The sequence below is a fragment of the Leptonotus elevatus genome, chromosome 16 (genome assembly GCF_054856555.1).
Source record: "Leptonotus elevatus isolate MCC_2025b chromosome 16, RoL_Lele_1.0, whole genome shotgun sequence".
NCBI lineage: Eukaryota > Metazoa > Chordata > Actinopteri > Syngnathiformes > Syngnathidae > Leptonotus > Leptonotus elevatus.
In genome coordinates, this window is record NC_141254.1 from 15,180,161 (window position 1) to 15,203,094 (window position 22,934).

At 40.0% G+C, this 22,934-nt stretch overlaps 2 protein-coding genes across 5 annotated transcripts; both read right to left on the bottom strand.

Annotated features, from left to right (window-relative positions):
• Nucleotides 1-371: 371 nt before the first annotated feature.
• On the bottom strand, nucleotides 372-11,697 carry LOC147160917 (glycine receptor subunit alpha-2-like). Of its 3 annotated transcripts, none has more exons than XM_086057561.1 (10): nucleotides 11,455-11,697; nucleotides 10,038-10,165; nucleotides 9,299-9,366; nucleotides 8,217-8,407; nucleotides 6,128-6,210; nucleotides 5,916-6,053; nucleotides 5,594-5,808; nucleotides 3,027-3,185; nucleotides 2,473-2,565; nucleotides 372-2,393 (listed from the first exon to the last, which is right to left on the bottom strand). In XM_086057561.1, exons 1-10 carry the CDS (start codon nucleotides 11,511-11,513, stop codon nucleotides 2,127-2,129), a joined length of 1,401 nt encoding a protein of 466 aa, XP_085913687.1. In that variant the 5' UTR covers nucleotides 11,514-11,697; the 3' UTR covers nucleotides 372-2,126. The 3 variants fall into 3 exon arrangements, with proteins under 3 accessions (XP_085913687.1, XP_085913686.1, XP_085913685.1); XM_086057560.1 differs by having other exon boundaries at nucleotides 2,473-2,562; nucleotides 8,217-8,440; XM_086057559.1 differs by having other exon boundaries at nucleotides 8,217-8,440.
• Nucleotides 11,698-12,459: 762 nt separating this feature from the next.
• On the bottom strand, nucleotides 12,460-22,639 carry aifm1 (apoptosis inducing factor mitochondrion associated 1). 2 transcript variants are annotated; one of them, XM_086099134.1, is made up of 21 exons: nucleotides 22,398-22,639; nucleotides 20,868-20,998; nucleotides 20,531-20,648; nucleotides 20,417-20,440; nucleotides 20,059-20,166; nucleotides 18,990-19,064; nucleotides 18,779-18,844; nucleotides 18,603-18,671; nucleotides 18,274-18,401; nucleotides 18,068-18,198; nucleotides 17,841-17,931; nucleotides 17,576-17,660; nucleotides 17,428-17,504; nucleotides 17,198-17,306; nucleotides 17,017-17,124; nucleotides 16,857-16,945; nucleotides 16,624-16,764; nucleotides 16,123-16,265; nucleotides 15,002-15,126; nucleotides 13,638-13,825; nucleotides 12,460-13,543 (listed from the first exon to the last, which is right to left on the bottom strand). In XM_086099134.1, exons 1-21 carry the CDS (start codon nucleotides 22,483-22,485, stop codon nucleotides 13,472-13,474), a joined length of 2,166 nt encoding a protein of 721 aa, XP_085955260.1. In that variant the 5' UTR covers nucleotides 22,486-22,639; the 3' UTR covers nucleotides 12,460-13,471. The 2 variants fall into 2 exon arrangements, with proteins under 2 accessions (XP_085955260.1, XP_085955261.1); XM_086099135.1 differs by lacking the exons at nucleotides 18,603-18,671; nucleotides 18,779-18,844; nucleotides 18,990-19,064.
• Nucleotides 22,640-22,934: the final 295 nt, after the last annotated feature.

The following is a 22,934-nucleotide window of genomic DNA, read 5'->3' on the forward strand; positions in this document are numbered from 1 at the left end:
CTGTCAGTAATATTTGGCACATTATAAAAACAGACATAATAGTTCCCCACTTTTATTAACTTGCTATGCTCCTGTCGAGAAGAATAACAAAGTTTTCTGTGGTGCGTAGAGTAGCCAGAGACTGTAACTTTAGAATAATCCGAAGAAAAAGTACTCCCCCAAAAATAATAATAGTGAATTAAATAACTTGTAACTTCTGATTTATTTATTTATTTTTCATTTTGCATGAATTCCAAATCAACGAAAACTTAGAACAGGAATATATACAAATTCAAATATATTTTTTAACACAAGCTGTTTTTATAAAATAACAATTTAAGGCAAATTCAGCTTCATTAAATCTTTGTTTTCACGAGACCCCACAATATGATCACCAGGCAGAGATTATTAGTCATATAATAATATACAAATATATATAATTTGATTATGTTAAACATCAACAGGTGGATTCAGGCACATCTGTTTTATTATTCATAAACTGTGATATATATTTTTTAAATTGTTTATTTACAGTGCTGGGCATACATTTGCCCCTGCTCCTTTTGCAAGCACTCAACCCACTACACTACAGTGTGGAACAGAGAACTCCAACAGGTCTTATTGGGTCGGACGGTCTGCAATGCGCATTGCAGTAGCTGACCTGCAGGATTTATTCCAAACGCACACCGAGGCAACGTCTTGATGTTTCTCAGGTTTCACATTAAATTCTTGTAGGCTAATATTGTGCCATTTTTAGGGCAACATAAATGGCAGTGTATGACATAGCTGTTCTTTTTATAGTCCATCCATCCATTTTCTATACCTCGAAGCCTTTCTTGGGTCACAGGTGATGTAGAGACTATCTATAGTTTAATAAGAAAATTCTCCCATGTTTCACATAATAAGAAAACAGGTCAGGGACGATGCCAAGAGACGGATAGAAACATTGTGGGAGCTGCAGAAATTGTTGGCAAGTAGGGGCTGTTTAGTAGACCTACATGTGACATCAATCTCCTGTCTTCATTTGTGTGGAAAACTATCCAAGTGCGGCTACATATTTTGCAAAAATACGCATCTGGGAAATTGTTGGTCCAGTAAAAAAAAGAAAAAGAAGAAAGGTTGTATTTTAATCATCGCTTTCAACCATGTGTAAAGTGTGCATAGTTGCATCCAATTAACATTTTTTTTTCAAAAAATAATCTCAATCATTTGGCAAATAAATGCAACAAACTAAGACTAACAAGCAAATAAATGATATTTATGAAGAGGTCACAATTTGAGCTTAGCTGGTATCGTTTTGAATTCTTGTCATATCAATAGTGTTGAAAAAGCCCAACCTAGAACAAAACATTGTCTCTGGTTTGCTTAAATTCTAACCTGAAGGAGATTCTTCTTTGAACACGCACAATAAATAGAAGGAACAACAGTGCCATCTTGTGGCCATAGAGGCAAGGAGCTAACAGCAATACTCATCTATATAAAAAAAAAAAAAGTATTTTATAAAACAAACGTATGAATTAAATTACCGTGAATTTTCATATATCCTTAATATATTTTCTTTCAGCATTGTGATGAAAAAACAGTCTGACAAATCATAAATACACCTTTGCCTTTACTGAAAGACGTTGAAATACATTAAAAAAAAGAAACCCATTACATAACAATATGATCAGCTCCCACAGCAGGGAAGACAAAATGAATCAAAGACGAATGTTGTGAGATGCGCTAGCCACGTGATTTAAAAATAAATGAATAAAAAGCATATCCTTTGTTGAAATGCTCGCTGTGATACGTTCGCCAGTCACAACATAAGGTACGCAATTTAATGTGATCCAATACGAACGCAGTATCAAAACGTCTGCCTTTACAAAGATAACGCATGGTTTCAAAGAGGTATAATTTTTTTAAATGTTACTTGATGATTATCCTCGAGATGCTAACTGACGTGTGCTATGCAATATGGCTCACAAGTGCAAATCAAAAGTGCAGTATTCAAAATATAAATAGTCTTAATACGTAAAAATTATAACTTAGTAGTGGAGCATCTTAACAGCAGCTGACATGCAGTCACTCCACATGTTGCGCGGCTCAGCTGAGGCCCGGTTCATGCTCGAGTGACACTGTCCCCTCTGATCCTCCTTGTCGGCTCACAGTTTAAATTGGACGTCTTCATGCCGTAGCACCTTGTAGGTGAGCCAGTAGAGGACATTAAACATAAGGAAACTCATGGGGAACACGGCGCGAGAGATGGTGTCAATCTTTTTGGCCCTGTCCACAAAGCGTCGCCTTATGTCATAGTAGCCCAAGCCGGGAGGCAAGTCGGCAAACACCGGAGTTGCATCCATTTCTGGAGCGCTCCCGAGTCCGAAGCCGAAAGTGTGGAAGAGTAAACCCTGGCGTGCCAGCTCCTCCTCCTGGAAGAGAAACGACTGAATTAGAGGCTCGTGTTTTGTGTTTTCTTTGCGGCTTAAGCGGGCGTCGGCACGTACGTACCCGAGCACAGGCGCTGCACTGCTGGCCGGCGCTCCCGTGAGCCGCATCGTTGCCTGACATGTTGCCTTTCGTCTTACTCTCGCCACTTCCCTGCTAATGGAAGAGAGAGAGCGGCACAGTGTACATGGAATCATCTGACTGCGTGTTTGTGTTCATTAACAGAGTCGTTGTCTGTCTATTACATTGCGGAGAAAAAGTCATCAGAGCGTTGCGTTGTCACCCTGACAAATGAATACAAATGTTCCGTGTAAATGAGGATTGTCATATAAATTCTGCATTTGGTCTCACAACGCTGCTTCTTTCAAGGAATGTTTTCGATTCTAAAGCACATTTTGTCTCTTTTTTTTTCTTTTTTTTTCTCTTGAGAGTCAAGGTGAGCTAGGAAGACGTTAAGAATGTGCAGCCGAGAGTGGAAAGGGGTGACGGCTTAAATTAATTACAGGTCAACGCTGTCGGCGGCGCAACATGCGGCTGAGACGTGCATAGCCGGGCGGAGGGAATTGCAGGTGACAGCTGCCCGAGGGGCAGAGCCTGAGTGGGTGGCTCGCACTCACAGTCCGCTGCCGCTCTTGCTCTCGGAGCTTCTTCCTCAGTCTGAAGAACTCCTTGTGCTGCCGGGAAACAAAATTCACCGCCGCGTACTCCAAGAGTGCGGCAAACACAAACAGGAGACACACCGCCATCCAGATGTCGATGGCTTTCACGTAAGACACCTGCAAAAACAGACTTGTTTCAATATAGGACCAAAATATAGTGCAGTGCAGTTCCAGCCAATAGAAATCCATTCAACACACTCGAAACTCGTTGGCCAGGTTGTTAACAATAACACTTCAGTTAGAGGTCGGATTAAATACGTATTTTTCATACTCCTTTTCAAGCATGTTAACTCCATTCACTGCCATTGACGGCTATAGATGTCAAAAAGTCATTAGAACTATTTCTATTAGTTAAAAAAAAATCCACTTTTGTTAATTTGTTGTTGTTGTTGTTGAGTATGAAAACCTAGAAACAAATGTACATTTAGAACAGATATAAAATGATGAAAAGTATGATTAATCGTGAGTTAACTAGTGAAGTCATGCCATGTCATGTAATTATACTTTATAATGTTAAATACAAAAACCTGAAGATTATTTCAAATAAGTAGACTTTATTAGACTAATGAATATGTTTCATATGAGGTTTATTTAGCAGGTTTGTGTTCAAATTATCTGGAAAAAAAAGTAAATGGTGATTTTTTTATGTAAAGAAAATACATACATCTACATTAAAAAGTTAGGCTTAAATATTTGTGTGAGTGATTTGAATTGCTTTGTTGAAGCCATTGTTATGTTTTATGGCCAAAATAAAGATTTTAGTCAACCAGTTTAATCTTGTGCTTCTCAGTTTCTTTTGGAAGTATGCTAGCTAGTACGCTGAATACATGAGCTAATACTGCTTGCGCGCTCTGACAATAAGAGCGGCACTGCCACCTTCTGCAGCGGAAGTGCAATTGCACTTTACTCTAGCACAGACATAAGACAAAGGACTCGTTTAATCAATAGTTAAATAAACTTGAAATCAAGCTTTTGTAACTTGAGTAGGTGAAAACGTGGCTAAAAGGTAGTAAAACCATGTGATTTCTACCAGCCAATCAGGGAAGAAATTTAATGGCGATGCCATTGAACATCCCTATTTTTTTTTTTTTTACGTCATGTTATTTTACATAAAACACTCTAATGAATTGTCTTGGTAAGCATTTTACACTAAATGACTGGATTCGATTTATTTTCTTAAATTTAACTGCCCTTTGATTAACCCTGAGTTTGAACTACATAATTGAAATGAAGGGTGTTTTGCTCTCCACATTAGTGGTGCAAGGAATTATGGGATGGGATCCCATGTGTCGTCAAGCTTAAGAGGAATTCAAGCAGCTCGCACCGTGGCTGCTACCACTGGCACCTTGCAGGCATTTCACTCAGGCAAGAGCTTTCCTAAGTAAATACACATGTTCTATCATCTAGCCTAAGGAAACTACTATATATTGCATGCTTTTATAGTGACACACCTCATTAATCCAAAGAGTCCATATGACACTGGGCTAGTGGGTGGAGAAGAAGCAGTGACGTTTCTCCTGCCGCAATGTTGATTTCTACACAAAATGCAACCACGAGCTGCAAACCTCACAAAAACCACGAACGACCTTCCTCAAAGCATCAATTTCCCAGCGCATGAATTTTAATCAAGCCGGACAAAAAATGTTGCAAAAAATTTCTAATTCTCTCAACCAGCGTGTTCTTCGTCTTTTGTCAGCTTCAGAAAACAGGCGAGCTGTGATTGGTCGTGACCGGTTGAGTAACTATGATGTAATTTTCAGTCGAAAGCAAGTGGCAAAATGGCCACCCCCTGAGATCAATAAAAACAGGTGGATTTTGCTGCCTTAAACATTTCTTGATAATAAAATGTTATATGTGACCTCACTAGTCTAAACACGACATTCCGATTAATATTACATTTGTGGAATATGAGTTATGGAGCAAAATCCAGCTATTTTTAATCCATTTTAAGGGGCGGCCATTTTGCCACTTGCTGTCGACTGAAGATGACATCACAGTTGCTCAGGGCTCAGGCAACAACCAATCACAGCTCACCTATTTTCTGACGCTGAGCTGTGATTGGTTGTTACCAATCAGTGTGTTAGCCACTGCGGTCAATTGAGACTAGCGAATGGTGTGCTAATAATTTGCCACTTGCTGTCGACTGAAGATGACATCACAGTTGCTCAGGGCTCAGGCAACAACCAATCACAGCTCACCTATTTTCTGACGCTGAGCTGTGATTGGTTGTTACCAATCAGTGTGTTAGCCACTGCGGTCAATTGAGACCAGCGAATGGTGTGCTAATAATATGCTTTTGATTACTGTATTTTGTTACCGTTTGCTTATTAAAGTGATTAAAAGAGCACCAGTGGCTGTTTCAGTCCTCCTGATATGCTCATTATATGGACTGCGGTTCATTCTGGCTAGCGGCGGTAGGCTATATTCAATTAGCTGATGATGTTTACAGTACTTTACCAGAGACGTGTAGCATCTGCTATATTTATTCAACTCGCTACGCGTCACAACAAAGAAAGGAGCCCAACCTTGGGCAGGGACGCCCTGGAGCCGGAGCTCTGCGTGGTCATGGTGAGCACGGTGGTGATGCCCAGGCCGACCCTCGCCGGAGCCGCATCCATGTTAATCCAGAAGGACACCCAGGAGAGGATGACAGTGAGCAGGCTGGGTATGTACATCTGGATCAAGTAGTAGCCCATCTGGCGCTCCAGGTAGAATTTGACCTCAATGCAGGTGAATTTACCTAACCACAGGAGGAGATACAGGTACAAACTAACAGGCTCATTAGAAGTAGAGTGACAGAGGTCTTCGAAGATGCTGGACGGGGGTCGGCCTGGAGGTTGTGTTTACCTGTGTTGTAGTGCTTGGTGCAATAGCCGAGGCCTTGCTCCTCTTTTAGCACAAACTGAGGGAGCACCAGGTCATCGGCCACCTGCACGGCGCCAACGTCCAGCCATTCGAAGATGAGGTCATTCATGGTGTAGCCAACTGGGAAGGGTAAGAAAGAATCTCGTTTGTAGATCTCAAAACAAAGCCGGCTTTAAAATGAGAGAGTCACTCACAGCTCTCCAGCTGCATGATGCACGTCTGGCTGTCCATGGGGAAGTTTTTTAAATCCATAGGGCACGAGAGGGTTAATGTCAGCCTGGAGGACATACAGTAGACGGCACACTGCATTTGAATCATACATTTTTTTAGGTCCGAGCAATGACTTTATCGGTGGTAATTCAGCATTATGGGCCCATGATGGTGATTTTCTGTCTTTCGGTAGTTTATATTGGATACAGAAGAGTAATTCCATTGCAAAGTTAATGTGGCATAATTGAATTTAAATTTCCCGAGTGGGCGTTCAGTAGCCTTTCGTAATTTTTCATCGGCCTAAGGGTTAAGTTATGATTAAGCCTTATGCACTCTACCTGGACTGTGTAAATGAGTGATGTGATTAAGAAAAATAATTGGAACAATTCTGTCGAACCACATTGCTGCATCAGTGCTGCAAGATGGTCACAACTTTTAGTTTTGTAAATGGTAAAATAATTAGTTTTAAGTGAATCTGCTGAAAGAAGCTGCAATTAAAAAAAAAAAAAAGTACAATTGGTATTGTTTTATAAAGAGGGGAGTTAAGAAATGGTTCACTCTAAAAACAGTTGTGTCAAAAATGACCCTATTATGGGTCAAAAATGGACAGATCCTGGATTTTGGGTAAAAAAATAAGTTGTATAAAACAACCCAGAAAGTTAGGTCAGATAGTCTATTTGCATCCGTTTGACCCACTCAAATATTGGGTCATTTTCTTAAAAAAACAGAAAGTTGGGTGAGATCCTCTACTTGGGTCAATTTGACCCTACGATGGGTCAAAAGTTGGATCTTTTTTTTTTTTAATGGAACAACATGGAAAGCTGGGTCAGGTATTCTACTTGAATCAATTTGACCCAACTTTGGGTAAAAAAAAAGAAAAGAGTATGCTTAATTTTGTATATTATGACCAACGAAGTTGGGTCACATCTTCTACTTGGATGAATTTGTCCCAACTTTACGTCAAACATTGGGTCATTTTGTATAAAACAACCCAGAAAATTGGGTTAGATCCTCTACTTTCTGGATTGTTTTGCACAAAAATGGGCCATTTTACCAAAACAACCCCTAAAGTTGGGTTAGACCATCTACTTGGGTCATTTTGACCCAACTTTGGGGTCATTTTGTATAAAACAACCCAGAAACTTGTGTCAAACTGAACCATAAAGTGGTTCGGTCCATTTCTGATCTATAATTGGGTTATTTTTGACCCAGTTGTCTTTAGAGTGTTTAATAAAGCATTAATCAGAATCAGATTTATTGGCTAAGTATGTAAAAAGACACCAGGAATTTGTTTTCACGCTGGGAAGTTTGGCGGTTCGCTAATTAGCGCCCTGAGTTTCTTAGATGGGAAAAAAAGAAACCATAAGGAAGGAGTAATAACCTAATTAATATATACTCGGGTACAAACGAGTAAAACAAGTCTTATGTAGTATGCACTGCAGTCATTTGGACATAGAACCATTATTTATTTTCATATATAAATGCCACTAGATTTTTGCAATACATTTGGCATATCATAAATGTGTATACAAATCTAATCAAGGATTCATATTTCTTACCATCTACTTATACTGTATTTGCTGATTATTACGCTCCACTGCTTTGGTGTCACTTAAGCGACTTGAATTTATTTGGCCTGCAGTTATTGTTTACCATGAACATGTTCACAGTATTAGCTGGACACCAATTACAACTCAGCTGAACTGGAGTGGAAAGAAATATGCAGCCAGATATTATAACCAGCTGTTGTAGAAGTGCATATATTCACGGATATGGATTTATGTATTTTCTTCATACTTGAGAAATCGGATCTAATAAGCTCTAATTTAAGAGCGGAATTAAAAAAAATAAAAACATTTACAAGGATATTAATGTTTTGATTTTGATTGATACTGTCAAAGAGGCATTTTCCATCCATCTTCTATATCGCTTATTCCAGCCCAAAAAAAAAATCATTTACATATTCCTATAGTCTGAAAATGAATTAAAAAAAGTTTACTTTCAAAAATAAATATGGTCAAATAACAAATGTAATTGACTATCGAGCCAGAAGCAGAGTGTAATGTGCATGACCTGATGCTGTAGAGGACATTTCCATTCTGGAATATTCTGAGCAGTGTGTTGTCAGTGGTGACATCATGGAAGTTGGCTCCCTTTTCATTGGCAAAGAATAAGTCAGGCTTCCAAATGGAGTCCAACATGGACGGGTCCAGGTCCAACGAGTCGTCCGGGTACTCTTTGTACGCCAGTCGAGGGTCGTTCCACTGCTGGCGCAGAAATACATTTAGCCGGTAGTCCTGCAATCATTTAAATACACAGAATAGACTTTAAACAGGTTTAGCACTGAAAGTAAATTATTATTATTTTTTATTAAGTCTGGAGATGGCCTAAATTACCACGTTTAGATCTTTCATGCGTTAACAGTATAGGTACTGTATTGAAAAGCCAATCTGACGTCACGTCTCTCTAAACACGTATTTAAGAACAAAATGAAAACGGCTGCAAAAAATGCTGACGCTTGCAGGGCTTGTGTGCTCATCATCTAAAACGACAGCAAACTCCACTTTCAATTATGACAATTATTATTTAATGAGGCAACCTTTTAAGTATTTTAGAAAATACATGAGTCTCACTATCTCTGAATGTGAATAAATAAACACCCTCGGAAAGTGTTCAGACCTCATAAATAAGGGAGAGTTCTTTTTGGGAGTCCTTTTAAACCTTTAATGAGGAAATCACATTTGAAATTTTGCATTTTATTAATGCCGTTTTCGGTCAAAGAATGAAAGAATATTTATGAATTAATGTGCCGGCATGTAGTTCTACTGTACTGTAATCATCTCTAGATGCCACAAGATGGCAGCAGAGAACCCCATTTACATAACAAACTACTCAACTCACTTCAACAAAATCCCTTGGCACCAAGATGCCATCACATGGAACCAAAGAAATACTGTTATAGATGAATAGGCAAATTCACAAAAGTCAAAATAGTACACAATGGCAAACCATAACTACAATAAACATAACATTGCATCAATCAAAATAGATTTTTTTTTTTTTTTTTAAAGACAGAAATAGGGATGCAGCGCTTGTATTGGATCATGCTTATGTTCTTATAATATTTGGGAGGATTATGACTGAGGAAAACTCACCATGGTGGTTTCAGTGATAGAGCCGAAGCTGTTGATGAAGATGTTACAGGTGACGTTAACAGGAGGTCCTAAAAGGGACACATTGTTTCACAACATAGTCACAAAGGTCGTCTTAAATGTTGCGTTTAATGAACAAATGCATCCAGGAATTCTGGTACACCCCCATTAGTGCAGTCCATATGCTGACCACCAAACATGAAATATTTAAGTGCCTCATTTCCCTGGAGGCAATAATTTATTGATTTTACTTCAGTGACATTAGTGTATTTATAGATAATCAGCTGGGATTTTTCTCAGCATGTTCTGTCGACGGAGTGGAGAGAGGTATCAAATTTGATATGAAAAATGTATGAGATTCAACCCCGGAGACTTGTGTGGGGTAAAGTGTGTCAGAGAGAATCTTCTGGCTTCATTTAGAGCTAGAGATCAGGATTGGACTTAAATGGGCCTGTGGGGTAACAACACGGACACTGCTGCGCATTTCAAATTAAAAGGATCTGAAGGAAGTGTAAAAATATCACAACCCAAGGCTGTGGGTCAACAGTAAAAGAGTGAGAGAGAAACACACACATAAGGATTGTGCGGGAAGCATCCCTGCCTACAGCGTCTCTGGTCCCCCTTGACCCATCTGTCAGGGATTTGTGCCACCTCAACGCCCACATTGTTGGACAAATTGAGCGGCAAAGCGTTCTCGCACCTGTCACGACAAGGAGGCTCCTCCCAGCGCATCGGCTGTTACCTTTGAAGTTGGGCCGGATGCGAGCGTCGTAGCCAGATGTGCGACCCATCAGCTTGTCCAGAAAGTCAGATGGCGAGGGCGGTCTGGATGCACCGCCGGGTAACTTCATGTCCTTACACTGGACTGACCTGCAGCATCAAGTTATTTTCTAACATATACACATTTGGCATCATGTTTTCAAGGTGGTTTAATGTTTTTTAAGGATTTTTTTTTTTTCATATGGGACATACTCATCATGTTATGCGATTCAATTACACTAATTATTTTTATTTTTTTTAAAGGTAACATTCAATTGTTTTCATTTATTTTAATTTAAATACATAATTGAAACTGAATTCTCTATTGTGGTATCATTCACATGTAGAAAAACATAAAATGTCAATAAGACACTGGCTACTAGTTAGCATGGGTGTTTCTAACCAATGTGCAGTTTGTGCTAGAAAAGTGCAGTACTACTACTACTTGAAACATATATATTTTAAACATAGTTACAGTTATTATATTGTTAGGTCAGCTAACACTTTTTTCTTGCTAGGATACGTTTAATATGGAATCAATTGGAATGGGAGAAGCTAGCTGTATGTCCAGTGCATGTGCTAATATTAAAGCGAAGGTGCTACGGACAAGCTAACTGTTAGCCATGACAAAAAAGTTTTGCTTCGCTTTAATAAATGTGGGAATGAAATTGTGTTAAAATTGGTGCTGTCAAAGTTAAAGCAAAAATTATCGCATTAATCATGTATTAACGCAGATTAATCACACTATTAATTTTGACTGCAGATGATCTTTGAGTTTGACAGCGGATGGTTAAATTTTAAGGTAGCATAGGTTGTGTTAGAGCAATAAACATAACTACATGTATTCAAGTATTTAATAAATGTTTGTGTATGACATTCAGAATATTTGTTCTAGTCATAATATTGGCGTCTTTTTTTTTTTTTAACAGATTAGGAAAAGAGGCGGATGAGCGAGTGCAGTGGATCCAAAAATGTCCTCATAACATTGAAAAATGAAAAGTAGAAAGAATTACCACATTACAAATGGTCTTTAAATTTGCCAGGCAAACATTTGTGATAAAAAGCATAGTGATTAATCAAAATTCTAAAATGTGATTAATCTGATCAAAAAAAAAAGACTAGTTAAAACGACTAAAATGATATTGCCTGGCCGTAAGCGTAGCACCCCTAAACCTCTGACCCTAAAACCTTCTTTTTTTCTTATCTACCAGGAAACAACCATACAGCAAAATACTCCTTGAGCTTCTTTTATACCTTTGAAATTTTCCACATACCTTTATAAACCAGTCACATGATGAAATCCTTATATTTAAAATAAATAAAATAAAATAAAATAAAAATCCATCAACAAGCTTACTTGCACATTCAGGAATGTGATATAATGAAATATTTTACAGTACCTGCCTTGCAGAAAAAACACATACGGAGCCCACAGCAAACACAAAATGTGCAGTTGCATCCTCGAAACAAAAACAGTCCAGAAACTATAACTGAAAAGAGAAAATTGCAGATGCTGGAAACTTGTTGTTGCTCCTCCAGCTACTGCTGTCGTCTGAAGTCAGCAGCTCCTCCTTCCTTCTCCCTCAGCAGGTGTAAACTACAGGACGCTGCTGTTGTATAATTCAGAATCCCTGGGAGAACTTAGCCCCACGCCCCCACCACTTGTGTGTTTGTGGGAATGGCTACAAGCTTGCTCTCTTTTTTTATGGCCATACTCATGTTTCAAGAAACGACTGCAAGAATATTTAAAGAGACAGTAGGCACTTCAATTGAGGAACGGAAATATTTGACGGTTCTTATCGGGTTTATGAACATGATACAGCCCAAATATTTTTCTTTGAGCAAAACGTAATAAATTTAGCAAATTTTAGAGAAAAAAAAAATAATCATAGCATTTAATTTGGAGCACTAGCCACCCCTTTTATTTGACAGGTTTTTATAAATGATGTGTTTTCTGCATCATCCAATATTAATTTTAAAGCCGCTAAAATTAAATTCTAAGAGGTCACACTTCTATTGGTAACGGTGGATATCAGTGGTTCCCATCTCAAGCAGAGATGTCCGATGTTTCCAGCCTGCTGGGTGCATCTTCAAATAAGCGGGGAGGAAAAAATGTAAATATAGCCTAAATGTGGAAGCTCATGCTCATCGCTCCATCCAGCGATTCATCCACTTGATCATGTAAAATGAATAAGAAACGAGGAGACGGCCCGTTATTGCTGCACGTCTGCCTCACTTGGCTCTGGAGCCTTCAGTGTCAAATAGAATAAGAAATGTGTGTGATGAGTAAACAGGGATGTATTACTAATAGTGGGGAAACTCAAAGGAGAATAAGGAAAATTGTTTCTGCATGCTTGAACATTTTTACCTCCAGACAACATACTGTAAGTAGGCCACGCTTTGGGTCTACTGCTGCAGTGCAGTGGATTTATTTGATTCGTACTTAAACAACATGCTGATTTAATTGTTTATGAACCGACAAGCGACCAGGGTGGCTGTCTACATCCGTTTGCTCCATCTTGAACTTAAGCGCACAGAGTGCAACAATCCCTTGAGGTCAATGCATCCCACATTAGTTCCATGCGAGAATAAGGGGATAACTTTGATTTAAAAATAGACTTTATTACAGCCTTTCTCCCAAACAAGCTGCTGTGGCGACAGTTGTGACCAAGAGAAACGTTTGGACCAGTGGTTCTTAACCTGGGTTCCATCGAACCCGAGGGGTTCGACGGAGGTCGACACACACCCGACTGAAATGATTCGTGATGATACGCCCCCGCTTGGCCATCATTGGCCGCAGGAGATCACGCTGCGTTGCTGGGCCTATCTGCAGGGAATTTTGGTGCGGACAGTGTTCTAGTCAAGTCGGCTTGTGATGGTATGCCGTGTGATTTCTTTATTAGTGTAATTCGCTTCGTGCTAATTTGAGCAAAAAAAGAAAGCAGTCAGACAAATATGTGCAATATGATTTCACATGTATAGCTGAAAATGTGGCGTTCCACAGGGTTCAATTATGGGGCCTCTCTCGCTGTTTTCTTTGTAACAGCAGTGGTTGTTTGAAAGTGCTCTATAAATAGGCTACTTTACTCTCCCTGTTTAATTTGTTCACCAGTAAAAATAAGAAGTATTAATTACATTTGAAAAAAAAAAATTCCAATAAAGAAGGGTTCGGTGAATGCACATAAGAAACTGGTGGGGTTCAGCACCTCCAACAAGGTTAAGAACCACTGGTTTGGACGAAGGCGAGACAGTGGGGAAAATAAACTGGTCGGAGTACGGATTCAGGTCAATGAATTGAAGTTTCAACTGTTGTATGAAAATAATTCAGTGAAATCATAATTTACATAAACCTTGATCAGACATTGTAAAGGACAAAGTTCACAAAATGTCGCTGCATTGTTGAGGGTTTTCAAAGTCCTAATCCTCATGGATGTTAAACAGCTTGGCGACTTCATTCAGGTCTGCATGTTCCTCTCCATCCTTGATAATCTACACAGGATAAAAAAAAAGAAGAAGAAAGAAAATAAAAAATCATGATCTTGAAATGACCTTTTTTTTGTTGCACTAAATAATAACGGCTAACCTTTCTAGCGATGGGCATTTGGTTGAAAACGTTCCACAGGATGATGCCCACCACCACTTTGTCTCGCAGGTAGAAGATGACTCCTTTGCCGTAGTCGTCTTTGTGCGTCGCAGCCGGAGCAGGCGTTGACGCGGCCACGGCACTTGAGGCCACATCTTCCGTTTCACTCTCGGAGCGGATACCAGTTCCTGCAGCACAATTTCACAGGACATGCCAAAGCTGTTGATGTTCACTTGGTCCCAAAAATATCATTAGATTCCAATATGCATATTTAAAAACAAACATCACTAAAAAAATACATTTAAAAAAAAACTTCCAATATAGTAGGGGTTGGGTATTGTTTGGTTTTATCCGATACCGGTGCTTTCTCTGTACTTTTCAAACGGTGCTTAAACGGTTCACAAATCGGCACCTAAAAAAAATACAAAACTACACATTTTGGGTCAAAAACAATACCCTTTTATTTGCAAGGTAAAATTGAATATAATATTATAAATAAAAGTGAAAGGAGTCACTGCGATAACTTGAAAGCCAGAAATAAAAACATTCCTATCAAAATAGTTTAGAAGATACACCTACTAACTCTTCAGGTTACTAGTAGTAGCCCATTCTGATTAACAGCTCACGACAACATTTAACAAAAACAAACCTAGCCAGCCTTTCTGAAGTCACGTACAAAATAAACGACATTTGCGTTTCACATAAAGCCGAAAGTGGAAGTATACAGAGCCACGTGCACGTTTGTCACACACATGCTGCTGAATGGCAACGGTGTTTGCTAACCAAAGTGAACTAATATGCAAGATTTGCGGTCGACATTAAATGAGGCCTTACCTAACCTTACCTTAAGGAGAGGAAAGGCTGCCGTCGGTGACATCTGCAATTTCAAACATACTGGCAGCGGCAGGGCCGCCAGTGGGGCTTTATTTCCGAGTCCGACCGCTGTTGCCGAAGTTGCTTGGATTTTCGGCACGGAAATTTGTCAAACACAACGTGCACTGCTCTGCTCTTATACGGACTCGATGAGTTGCCAAGTAACTCATTCAATTTGAGGCGTTACCTCACTTGCACGCAAATGTTTTACTAACACCCGTCGCGCTCCACAAGTCATCCTTTAATCGGTGAAAAATCAAGCTAAAACTTTCGACCGTTTTGCTCCGTCGTCGCGCTCATCATTTCAATGCGCTGCATAGCGCGGGTCACGCAAGTTGACACAGGAAGAGCAAGAGGGCGCTACAACAATAAAAGCCAGGCACCGTTTTCATTCGGTCTCGTTACTACTGCTACTACTAGTAGACTTTCGATACTCAACCCGAGTTAGGGGTGTGAATGAGGAAATTGTGATATTTTATTACTGATCCTACCAGACATCTCCGTGGCAGCTTTTGGTGTGTCCTTGGCCGTGGCTTTGGCAAAGACCCCCACAGTAGGCAAACTGCTGTCCACAATCCCGATGGCCTCGTATCCTACGTCAGGACCCAGGTCACTCCTGTTGCACAATATTGGGAGACACAAAGACATCATTGAATAGTTCAATTCATAAAAAGATATATATTTAGAAAAAAAATCCTAAAATATATCATTGTAATTTCTGTGTGTCGTGAATCTATTCAAATTTATATATAAATAAAATTATTCTGAGTTATTAAGGAAGATGCGCCTGTTAATACTAACAAACCTAAGAGGCATATATAAGTATCTAATGTTAATTTTGACAAGGCTATGTTGCACATATTCATTTAATTTAAGTCCTACCATGTTTGTGGCCGAAACCATCTGTCATACTAATCAAGATCAATTGATGCAAATGGCGTGGGGCCGCGCATTATCTTATGGAATTTGACACATTTTGGGCAGACTAATATGCATCTACACAGTTGCACAGTTCACGTCTGAGTCGGGACACAACGAGACCAACGCAGGACGTTCGGTAAGGAACGCAGAGTCAAGATGAGCAAGTTTTGATTTAACATCCTAAGGAGGGTAACTTAATTTTACGCTTGTATGACATTCCTTAACATAAAGATTTGATGACTCGGGCGCTTTGACACCAGAAATGATTCACATACATGATTTCATTACATAATTTGAAATCCTTTCCAAATCCGACCAATAATGTGTTTGACATTTTGCTAATTCTGATAAGGTTGTTTATTTTCCAATGACATGAGCATGGTTTCATATATCAGCACCTGTTAAAACCATGCAGTCACATCCGTCATCTGTGAAGTGATGGCCACATTCCACACAATGCTTGGGATTTTTGAAACCCGTTTTCTATGCAATGTGGCCTCCTGACTCCTGATGCTTGTCGGCCCTGAAACAGCATTTCAGCTATTCAAAGAATAGGAAATCCATTAAAACAAGCTAAATGCTACTCTCGTGCGTGCATGTTCAAATCCTCTGAAACAACATAGATATGGCTGCAATCGCCTCTAGAAGCAGGAAATACTGTTAAATAGTTCACTTGCTAATTAATACGTACCAAAACATAGACTGATGCCAGTAAGGCTTGTCGGCGCCCGTCATGTTCTCCCCCGCCAGTCGGCCACTGACAACAGCGTGGTCGTGGTGCTCCACCCGTCTGCGGCCGAGCCTTATGTCATAGAAGCACGCGGCATCGCCCGCCTGAATGAAGAAAGAACACACAACAGCATGGATAAAAATATTTTTTTAATACAGCACACAGTGGTTTTACTTTAAAAATACACTAATGGGAATTTTTTGGGGCGTGTGTGCGCCGTGACCTGAGATCACCCCAAGAGGGCGCTGCAGTCACACCAAAAAAGACCCAGACACATTTTTTTATACTTTTGGCCAATTCTTCAATGTAATCATTAGTCATTTAAGCATTATTTTTTGTTTACTCATCAGAAAATAAGTTTACTTAAAAAAAAATAAAAATAAAATAAATAAAGGCATTTGCCATTTTGTAAATAATTTACAAGTAGTTTATTGACGCAGTAGTTTTCAAATATTAACCTACCACCCAAATGTTGGATCGAGCTTGCAGCTCTGCATTGACACGATAGCCACCAAAGTCCGAGTCCACCTCCAGACCGGCCGACTTGGCAAGGTCGACGTTGGGCTCCAGGCCAACAGCTGCAACGATGTGATCAGTTTTCACCTATGATGTGAAGCATAGGTTGAGTAACTTTTTTTGTTTTTTTAATAGTCTCTTAATTACTTTAATAGTCCTCTGAATTACACTGAACTTACCAATCGACCATCCTTCAGTTTTATTTCCAACTGATCATCTTTGCATGTCACAGACTTGACTAGAGCTTCCGTGATGACTTTTACACCCTCTGCGAGATCAAATTGAGAATGTTATTGTGATGGGAAAGAAAGGGGACTCCACGGCAAAAGAGAGCCAAACCTGTTTTGACTTTGTCTGTCGTCCAGTTGCTGAGATACTCGGGCAGAACTTTGCCCATGTTACCCTTCTCGGGGTACATCTGTATCACCTCCAGGCCGGAATGGTGAGCTGAAATGTGAACGAATGCGTGAGTAAACTTGTTGCATCAAATGTTTTCTCCTCGTCATGATGGCTGTCTTACATCTCCTGCCGAGGGCACAGGCCAGCTCGCTGCCCAAGAAGCCGCCTCCGATGACTGTGATGGACTTGACGTTTCTGGAGACTTTATCTAAAGATCTGAAGTCATCAATCTGGAGCGGTGAAAAAGCAGAACGCTTTTGTTGTCATCGTGTTATTATCATTTTATTTGCATTATAAAAATACACGCCGACCTAAGTTTTGGGTAGTGCCCTCGAGTGACTAAACACTGACCTTTCTGAACAAAGTTGTCCTTTTCTGCACCTCCTCTCCTGCTCTGTCGATGACTTGCAAATTTCTTGGAACGCCACCTTAGACAACTTGAAATTAGCTTTGAATGGTTGCTCAGTGGAAATACTGGAAGTATGCGGATGTGACATACCTGTGGCAATCAAGCACTTGTCGTACGAAATCTCAGTGTCGTCGTCTAGTTTGACTTTGTTACCTCTCACATCCATGTGAACAACCTTGAATGAAACAATTTTTTTCGTTTTTAAATCAACTTGCTACTTCATATAAACACTGACCAAAGTCTGATACAGTGAGACATTTTGTATAGTGATCAAAAAAAGTTGTTTGTGATTGTAGTTTTTATATGCCTTAATTAAAATGACTTTCATGCAAAACACAAACGACCACCAACCAACCTTTTTGCTTGTGAGAACAGCCACGCCGCCATTTTCTGCATTACTCAGTTCTTCCGCAGTAATGTAGAACGACGGTGGTTGGAAGTAAATACTGCAAAACAAACATAATAGTATAGTCAAAGTCAGCTGATTAGTTTATGAAATAAGGTCGAGTGCAGTTCACTTTTCCTGGTTAGAGGTTACAATTGCGTTTTCTGGGAAACTGCATTTAAGTACACAAAACATGCCTTCGTTCTTTTCCATTCCACTGCTTGAAACGTAGACTATCTGTCACGGCGGGGTCATCAGAGAACCAAAGCTCTTTGGACAGAGGCGGTCTCATGTACGGGAGGTTCGGCTCGTCCGTCACAATCAAAACCTGTTTGTGGAGGTCACGGTTAAGCTGATAGACAAAAAGGACATGAAGCGACTTTGGAGCAGAACGCCAACTCACGCGGGCGCCGGGGTCTCTGGCTCGAATAGAGCGGGCAGCGGCGAAGGAGGCGGTCCCTCCACCAATGAGGAGGTATGGGGCGTGTGACGGGAGCGCGAGTGAGGGCGGTGCCGTGTCGAGTCCTGCAGCTAGGATGACAGAAAGAGAGCGAGAGATTGGTAGATGACCTGTACACCTATAAACCTGTTAGGAGCGAAGACAAACCAACCTGGGGAAGTTAGAAAAAAAAGTTAGAGAAAATCAAACTGTGAGAAAAGAAACGTTACCAACAAAGAAAAGAAGAAGAGAAATGAACATGGTCATAAAGTCTGCCCCCTTTTCTGTCTTACCACTCTCTGCCACAACTTCAGCTGGTGGCTCAGACAGCTTTGCTGCGGGGCTTTCAGCTGCTGCAGGTTCTGTTAGTGTGTCCGGAGCGGCAGAAGCAGTTAAGACAAAAATCAAGCGTCAAAGATGGCGCAGGTGTACGTCACAGGTTCCGTACACAGGACCTGCCGGCGCTTACCGCTCTCCACAACAGGCAGCGGCGACGGCTCGGTTTGTTCGGCTGGGCCTGGCTCGGATGAGGGTTCTGGTAGTATAGTTTAAATATTAGTTAGTAGCCTGTGTGACTGAGATTGGAGGCATTTCACCGTCTCAGTCAATACAGACTACTAAATTACTGGCGTGCCCTCAAAATACGGCATAAAAGACGGCAAATCCTTTTTATGTCTTACCCTCCTCCTCAACTAGCGGCTGAGCAGGCGCTTCTGCTGCTTCTTCTGGTGCCGCTTCTAACACGGGTTCATCTGCTGTTGGGGCGATCCATAGCACGAGTTCAGACTTAGAACGTTAGACTAGGACCTAATAGGGAAGACCACCAACACTCATGCGGTTGCTCACCTAGCTAACGTGAATACAGACCATGCATCGTCCAATCATAGCTGGATGCTGCTCACTTCAAGTGAAATCACTTCCTGCAATAATCCACTTGGAAGTGCAGCTTCCAGCTATGCCCAAAGAAAATATTTTCTACATTGAAAACCACATAAAAAAAAAAAAGTGTAAAAGTATCACACACGGACAAAAACAAAACCTCATGGATCCAGTCATCAACATCATTCGTGCGTGTGAACGTGCAAAGACAACTAGGAAAGGTTAATTGGACAGAACACTGAAAACCACTTAAAAAGGTAAATAAACAAACAAAAAGGCCAGTGTCAAAGAGGAAAATACAGATATCACAAAACATAATAAGAATATAATTAAATAATCATGCATGAGTATTAGAACCATGCAATGCGCTAGGAGTGACTGCACAAAGCATTCTGGGGGCTCATGTATAAAAGTGTTGGTATCAAATCCAAAGTGTTGGAAGATGCAGTGGAGTCACTAAAATTTCAAACTCAATTCATTTTGGAATGCTAGCCAACAATTACTTTTCATGTATTTCATTTTATGGTCGAATACTTGCTGGCCTCATTGCAAATTGTTCACATTTCCAAAAAAAAAAAAAATCCCAATGCCAATAATGGACAATAACAATCTACAAGTCCAATTGTCACCATCCTGGGACATTTACATTTTCATGATCATCAAAGTGATATTCATATAATTTTGGTTGAATTCCAAATTTAAGGCATGCCCATTAAATTAGACCGGTGTGGCAATATATTTCTTAACAAAATAAGAGTTTCTGGTGTAATGGAAATTAGACTAAAAAAGCTTCCCAATATACCGTAAATACTAAATGAATCAAAACTTTTAGACATGAGGCCGCATTTCCTACATTATGAAGAAAATAACCTTGTAGAGGTTCAGTCGTCTCACTGGGGGCTGCTGTCTCGGCATCGGGCGCGGGAGGGCTCGGCTCTTCTGTCAAAGGTGCGGCTTGAGGTTCTGACTCGGGAACAACTAAGTGACACACAAATACAATGGACTTTACGCTTCAATACTACTAACTTTGCGGTCTGTTTACAAAGATAATGTTCACTGTTACATAGGTACACATTTAACAAAGATGAGAACTGATCATTTGGCTACCTTGTGTATAACTGATCCAACCAAAATAATTCACACATATCATGATGCATTACAATTTCACAGCAACTAAAAAAAAAATATATATATATATTTTTTTTAATTATTAGACTTAAACACTCACCTTCTGTTTCAATGGCCTCGGCGGCTATGAAAAAGAGACAGTATAAATCATTGGTCATAAATTAAAGTGGGTGGCAACAACAAACAATAGCAAGTAAAAATCAAATGTTCTAACCCGGAGTTTCTATCTGGACGCTAGTAGTTGTTTGTTTGGCGCTTTGATGTCGCAAAGGTGTATTTGTTGCAATTCGTTCCTCATATCTTTGTTTGTCTTCTTTGATAGTTCTGTACGCCTGGGAAAACAAGAGAAGTTGTTTATTCTTTGCGCTACACCGTAACACGGACACCATAATCACCTGTAGACTGCCAAAGTGTGCAAAAATGCAGGATTAGAACCTTTTGAAAAAACGTTTCAAATTACCTTGGTCTCATTTTCTATACACAAAAAAATGGCACATGAACAAAGGTGTGTAGCGTTTTTTTATATTCAGTATATAGATGTGCTCACTCACGTATATTCCTGCACCAATGGCGACTGCTCCAGCCGTAAGGACATACAGACGGTTTTCCCCACCACTCCCTGTAGGCCCGGTTGCCATGTGAGCCGTAGGGACATGTCCAGGTACTCTGGCATTGTGCAAACCTGAACGCAGATAGCAATGAAATAGTGATCAGTTTTCACAAATGCTATCAAGTGGTTAAAGATTGAACCATAAATATTTTGGGATGTTGGTGAATGGTGAAAGACTAGTGTACAGTGCTTGGGCTACTACTTAATACCGTCTTTACATTTACGATTAAAACTAAATGATTGTCCATCCATTTGTATAAAGCACCTGAAATGTGTAAAGACAGGAGTCAGTGGCTTAGGTAAAGAGTAGGGGTGTGCCCCCCAAAAATAAAAAACAATTCTCATTTAGTACGATTCAGAATCAATTTTAAATGCACCAAAATCGATTTTATTTAAATTATCTTATACTGTCTTCCCTTTGTTTGTGTGTGCCTTTATTGGGAGCGCTGTTCATGTCGTACCCGATTTGGCCACTTAGGGGCAGTGTGGTTCCACGGTCTGATACACTTAAATTGTAGCCACATTAAGGAGTAGAAGGAAAAAGTCACGATCAAGTTATTCCAATAAAAGGTTGTTGTTTTTTCAGCATGGAGCCGTTCTTTTGAGTGATAAAACTGCCGCGAGTAGAGCACTAATTAGCATTAGCGAGTCAGACTGGAGTAGATCATTACGATTCCTTGAACATCTATAGATTGAAGCAAAAATCATTGTCAATCAAATCATTTTGAAGCAAAAATCGTTCTTAATCGAAAATCGATTCTGAATCGAATCACAACCCAAAATCTGAATCGAATCATGAGACATTCAAAGATTCCCACCCCTAGCAAAGTGTGCCCTTATGGTGCCCATATAATGAGGTGTAGAAATTAGGGAAACACAAAGTTCAATATAGTATCTACTCATTTTGTAAGAATTCAAATGCTTTTGAACTAAATTTGTGAAATGTTATCTATACTTTATAGACACCCTGCACACTCACAGACCACAACATTTGGCATACTTTCACTTTGGACCTGCATCTAAATTCTGCCCTTAAAAACAAACACGATCATGGATCTAATACATAACATTAAATATAAAATGAAACAACATTAGAAACAGCTGTCTCACCACTGCAAACTACAAGCATAAAAAAAACCATTTACTTAAGTTACAGTGTGACGTCTCAAGTCACAATTGACTCCACGTTAAAGACAAAATCAAACCCAGAGACATTTTCAGTCAGTCATGCAGGGCTGTAGACTATTGCATTGGAATTAACTTCAGGCAATATCAGCGTTCGCTTGTTGGCTACTTTAGCGCTTTAACGGTGAATTGAAGGTCACACTTCTACCTAAATGTCGCCGAATTGGTTGCCCGGAAATTAAAACGAGAAGACACAGAGAAATAACAAGTACCATACCGTTAATTTGCCGGAAACGATTAGGCGCGCTAATAAGAATAAGACAAGCTGTTGTAAGTTTTTACATACCTGTTCTCTTCACATTTTGTCGACACAGTGTTGACGAGGCTCTGGCAAGAGGAGCAAGCTTTCTCCACACGTTTCTACATTTGAGCATTGTGGCGACTCCGCTCTTATCAATTCTTACTTCACTTGCCGACCTGTCAGGTAGGTGCACCAGTGCTACTTAGTTAATCTAATCCTAACACCGCCTGCACAGAGTCCTGCTACCTGCCGCGCTGCACAAGGCCAGAGACAGGTCATACGTCCAGAGGAATCATGGGTAATCGTAAAGATCTTAAACGCTCAAGAGTGACTACTAGGAAAGCTGATGATAAAAGATGGCGCTGTTGCTCTGTTAAACAGATGCCCATAAAGTCAGAAATAATTTAGCACTGTCATTTATCCACTTATTTATTGTTCATTACTCAAGACAGTCAGACAGAAGACAGTCAATACATGAGAATTTAATTTCAGCTCAGTGCTGTGTGAAATGTGAGTCACACGAAAATGGGAATCTCTTCTTCGAAGATCTTTGGCGTTACGTCGTTAATGTTCACAACCGTT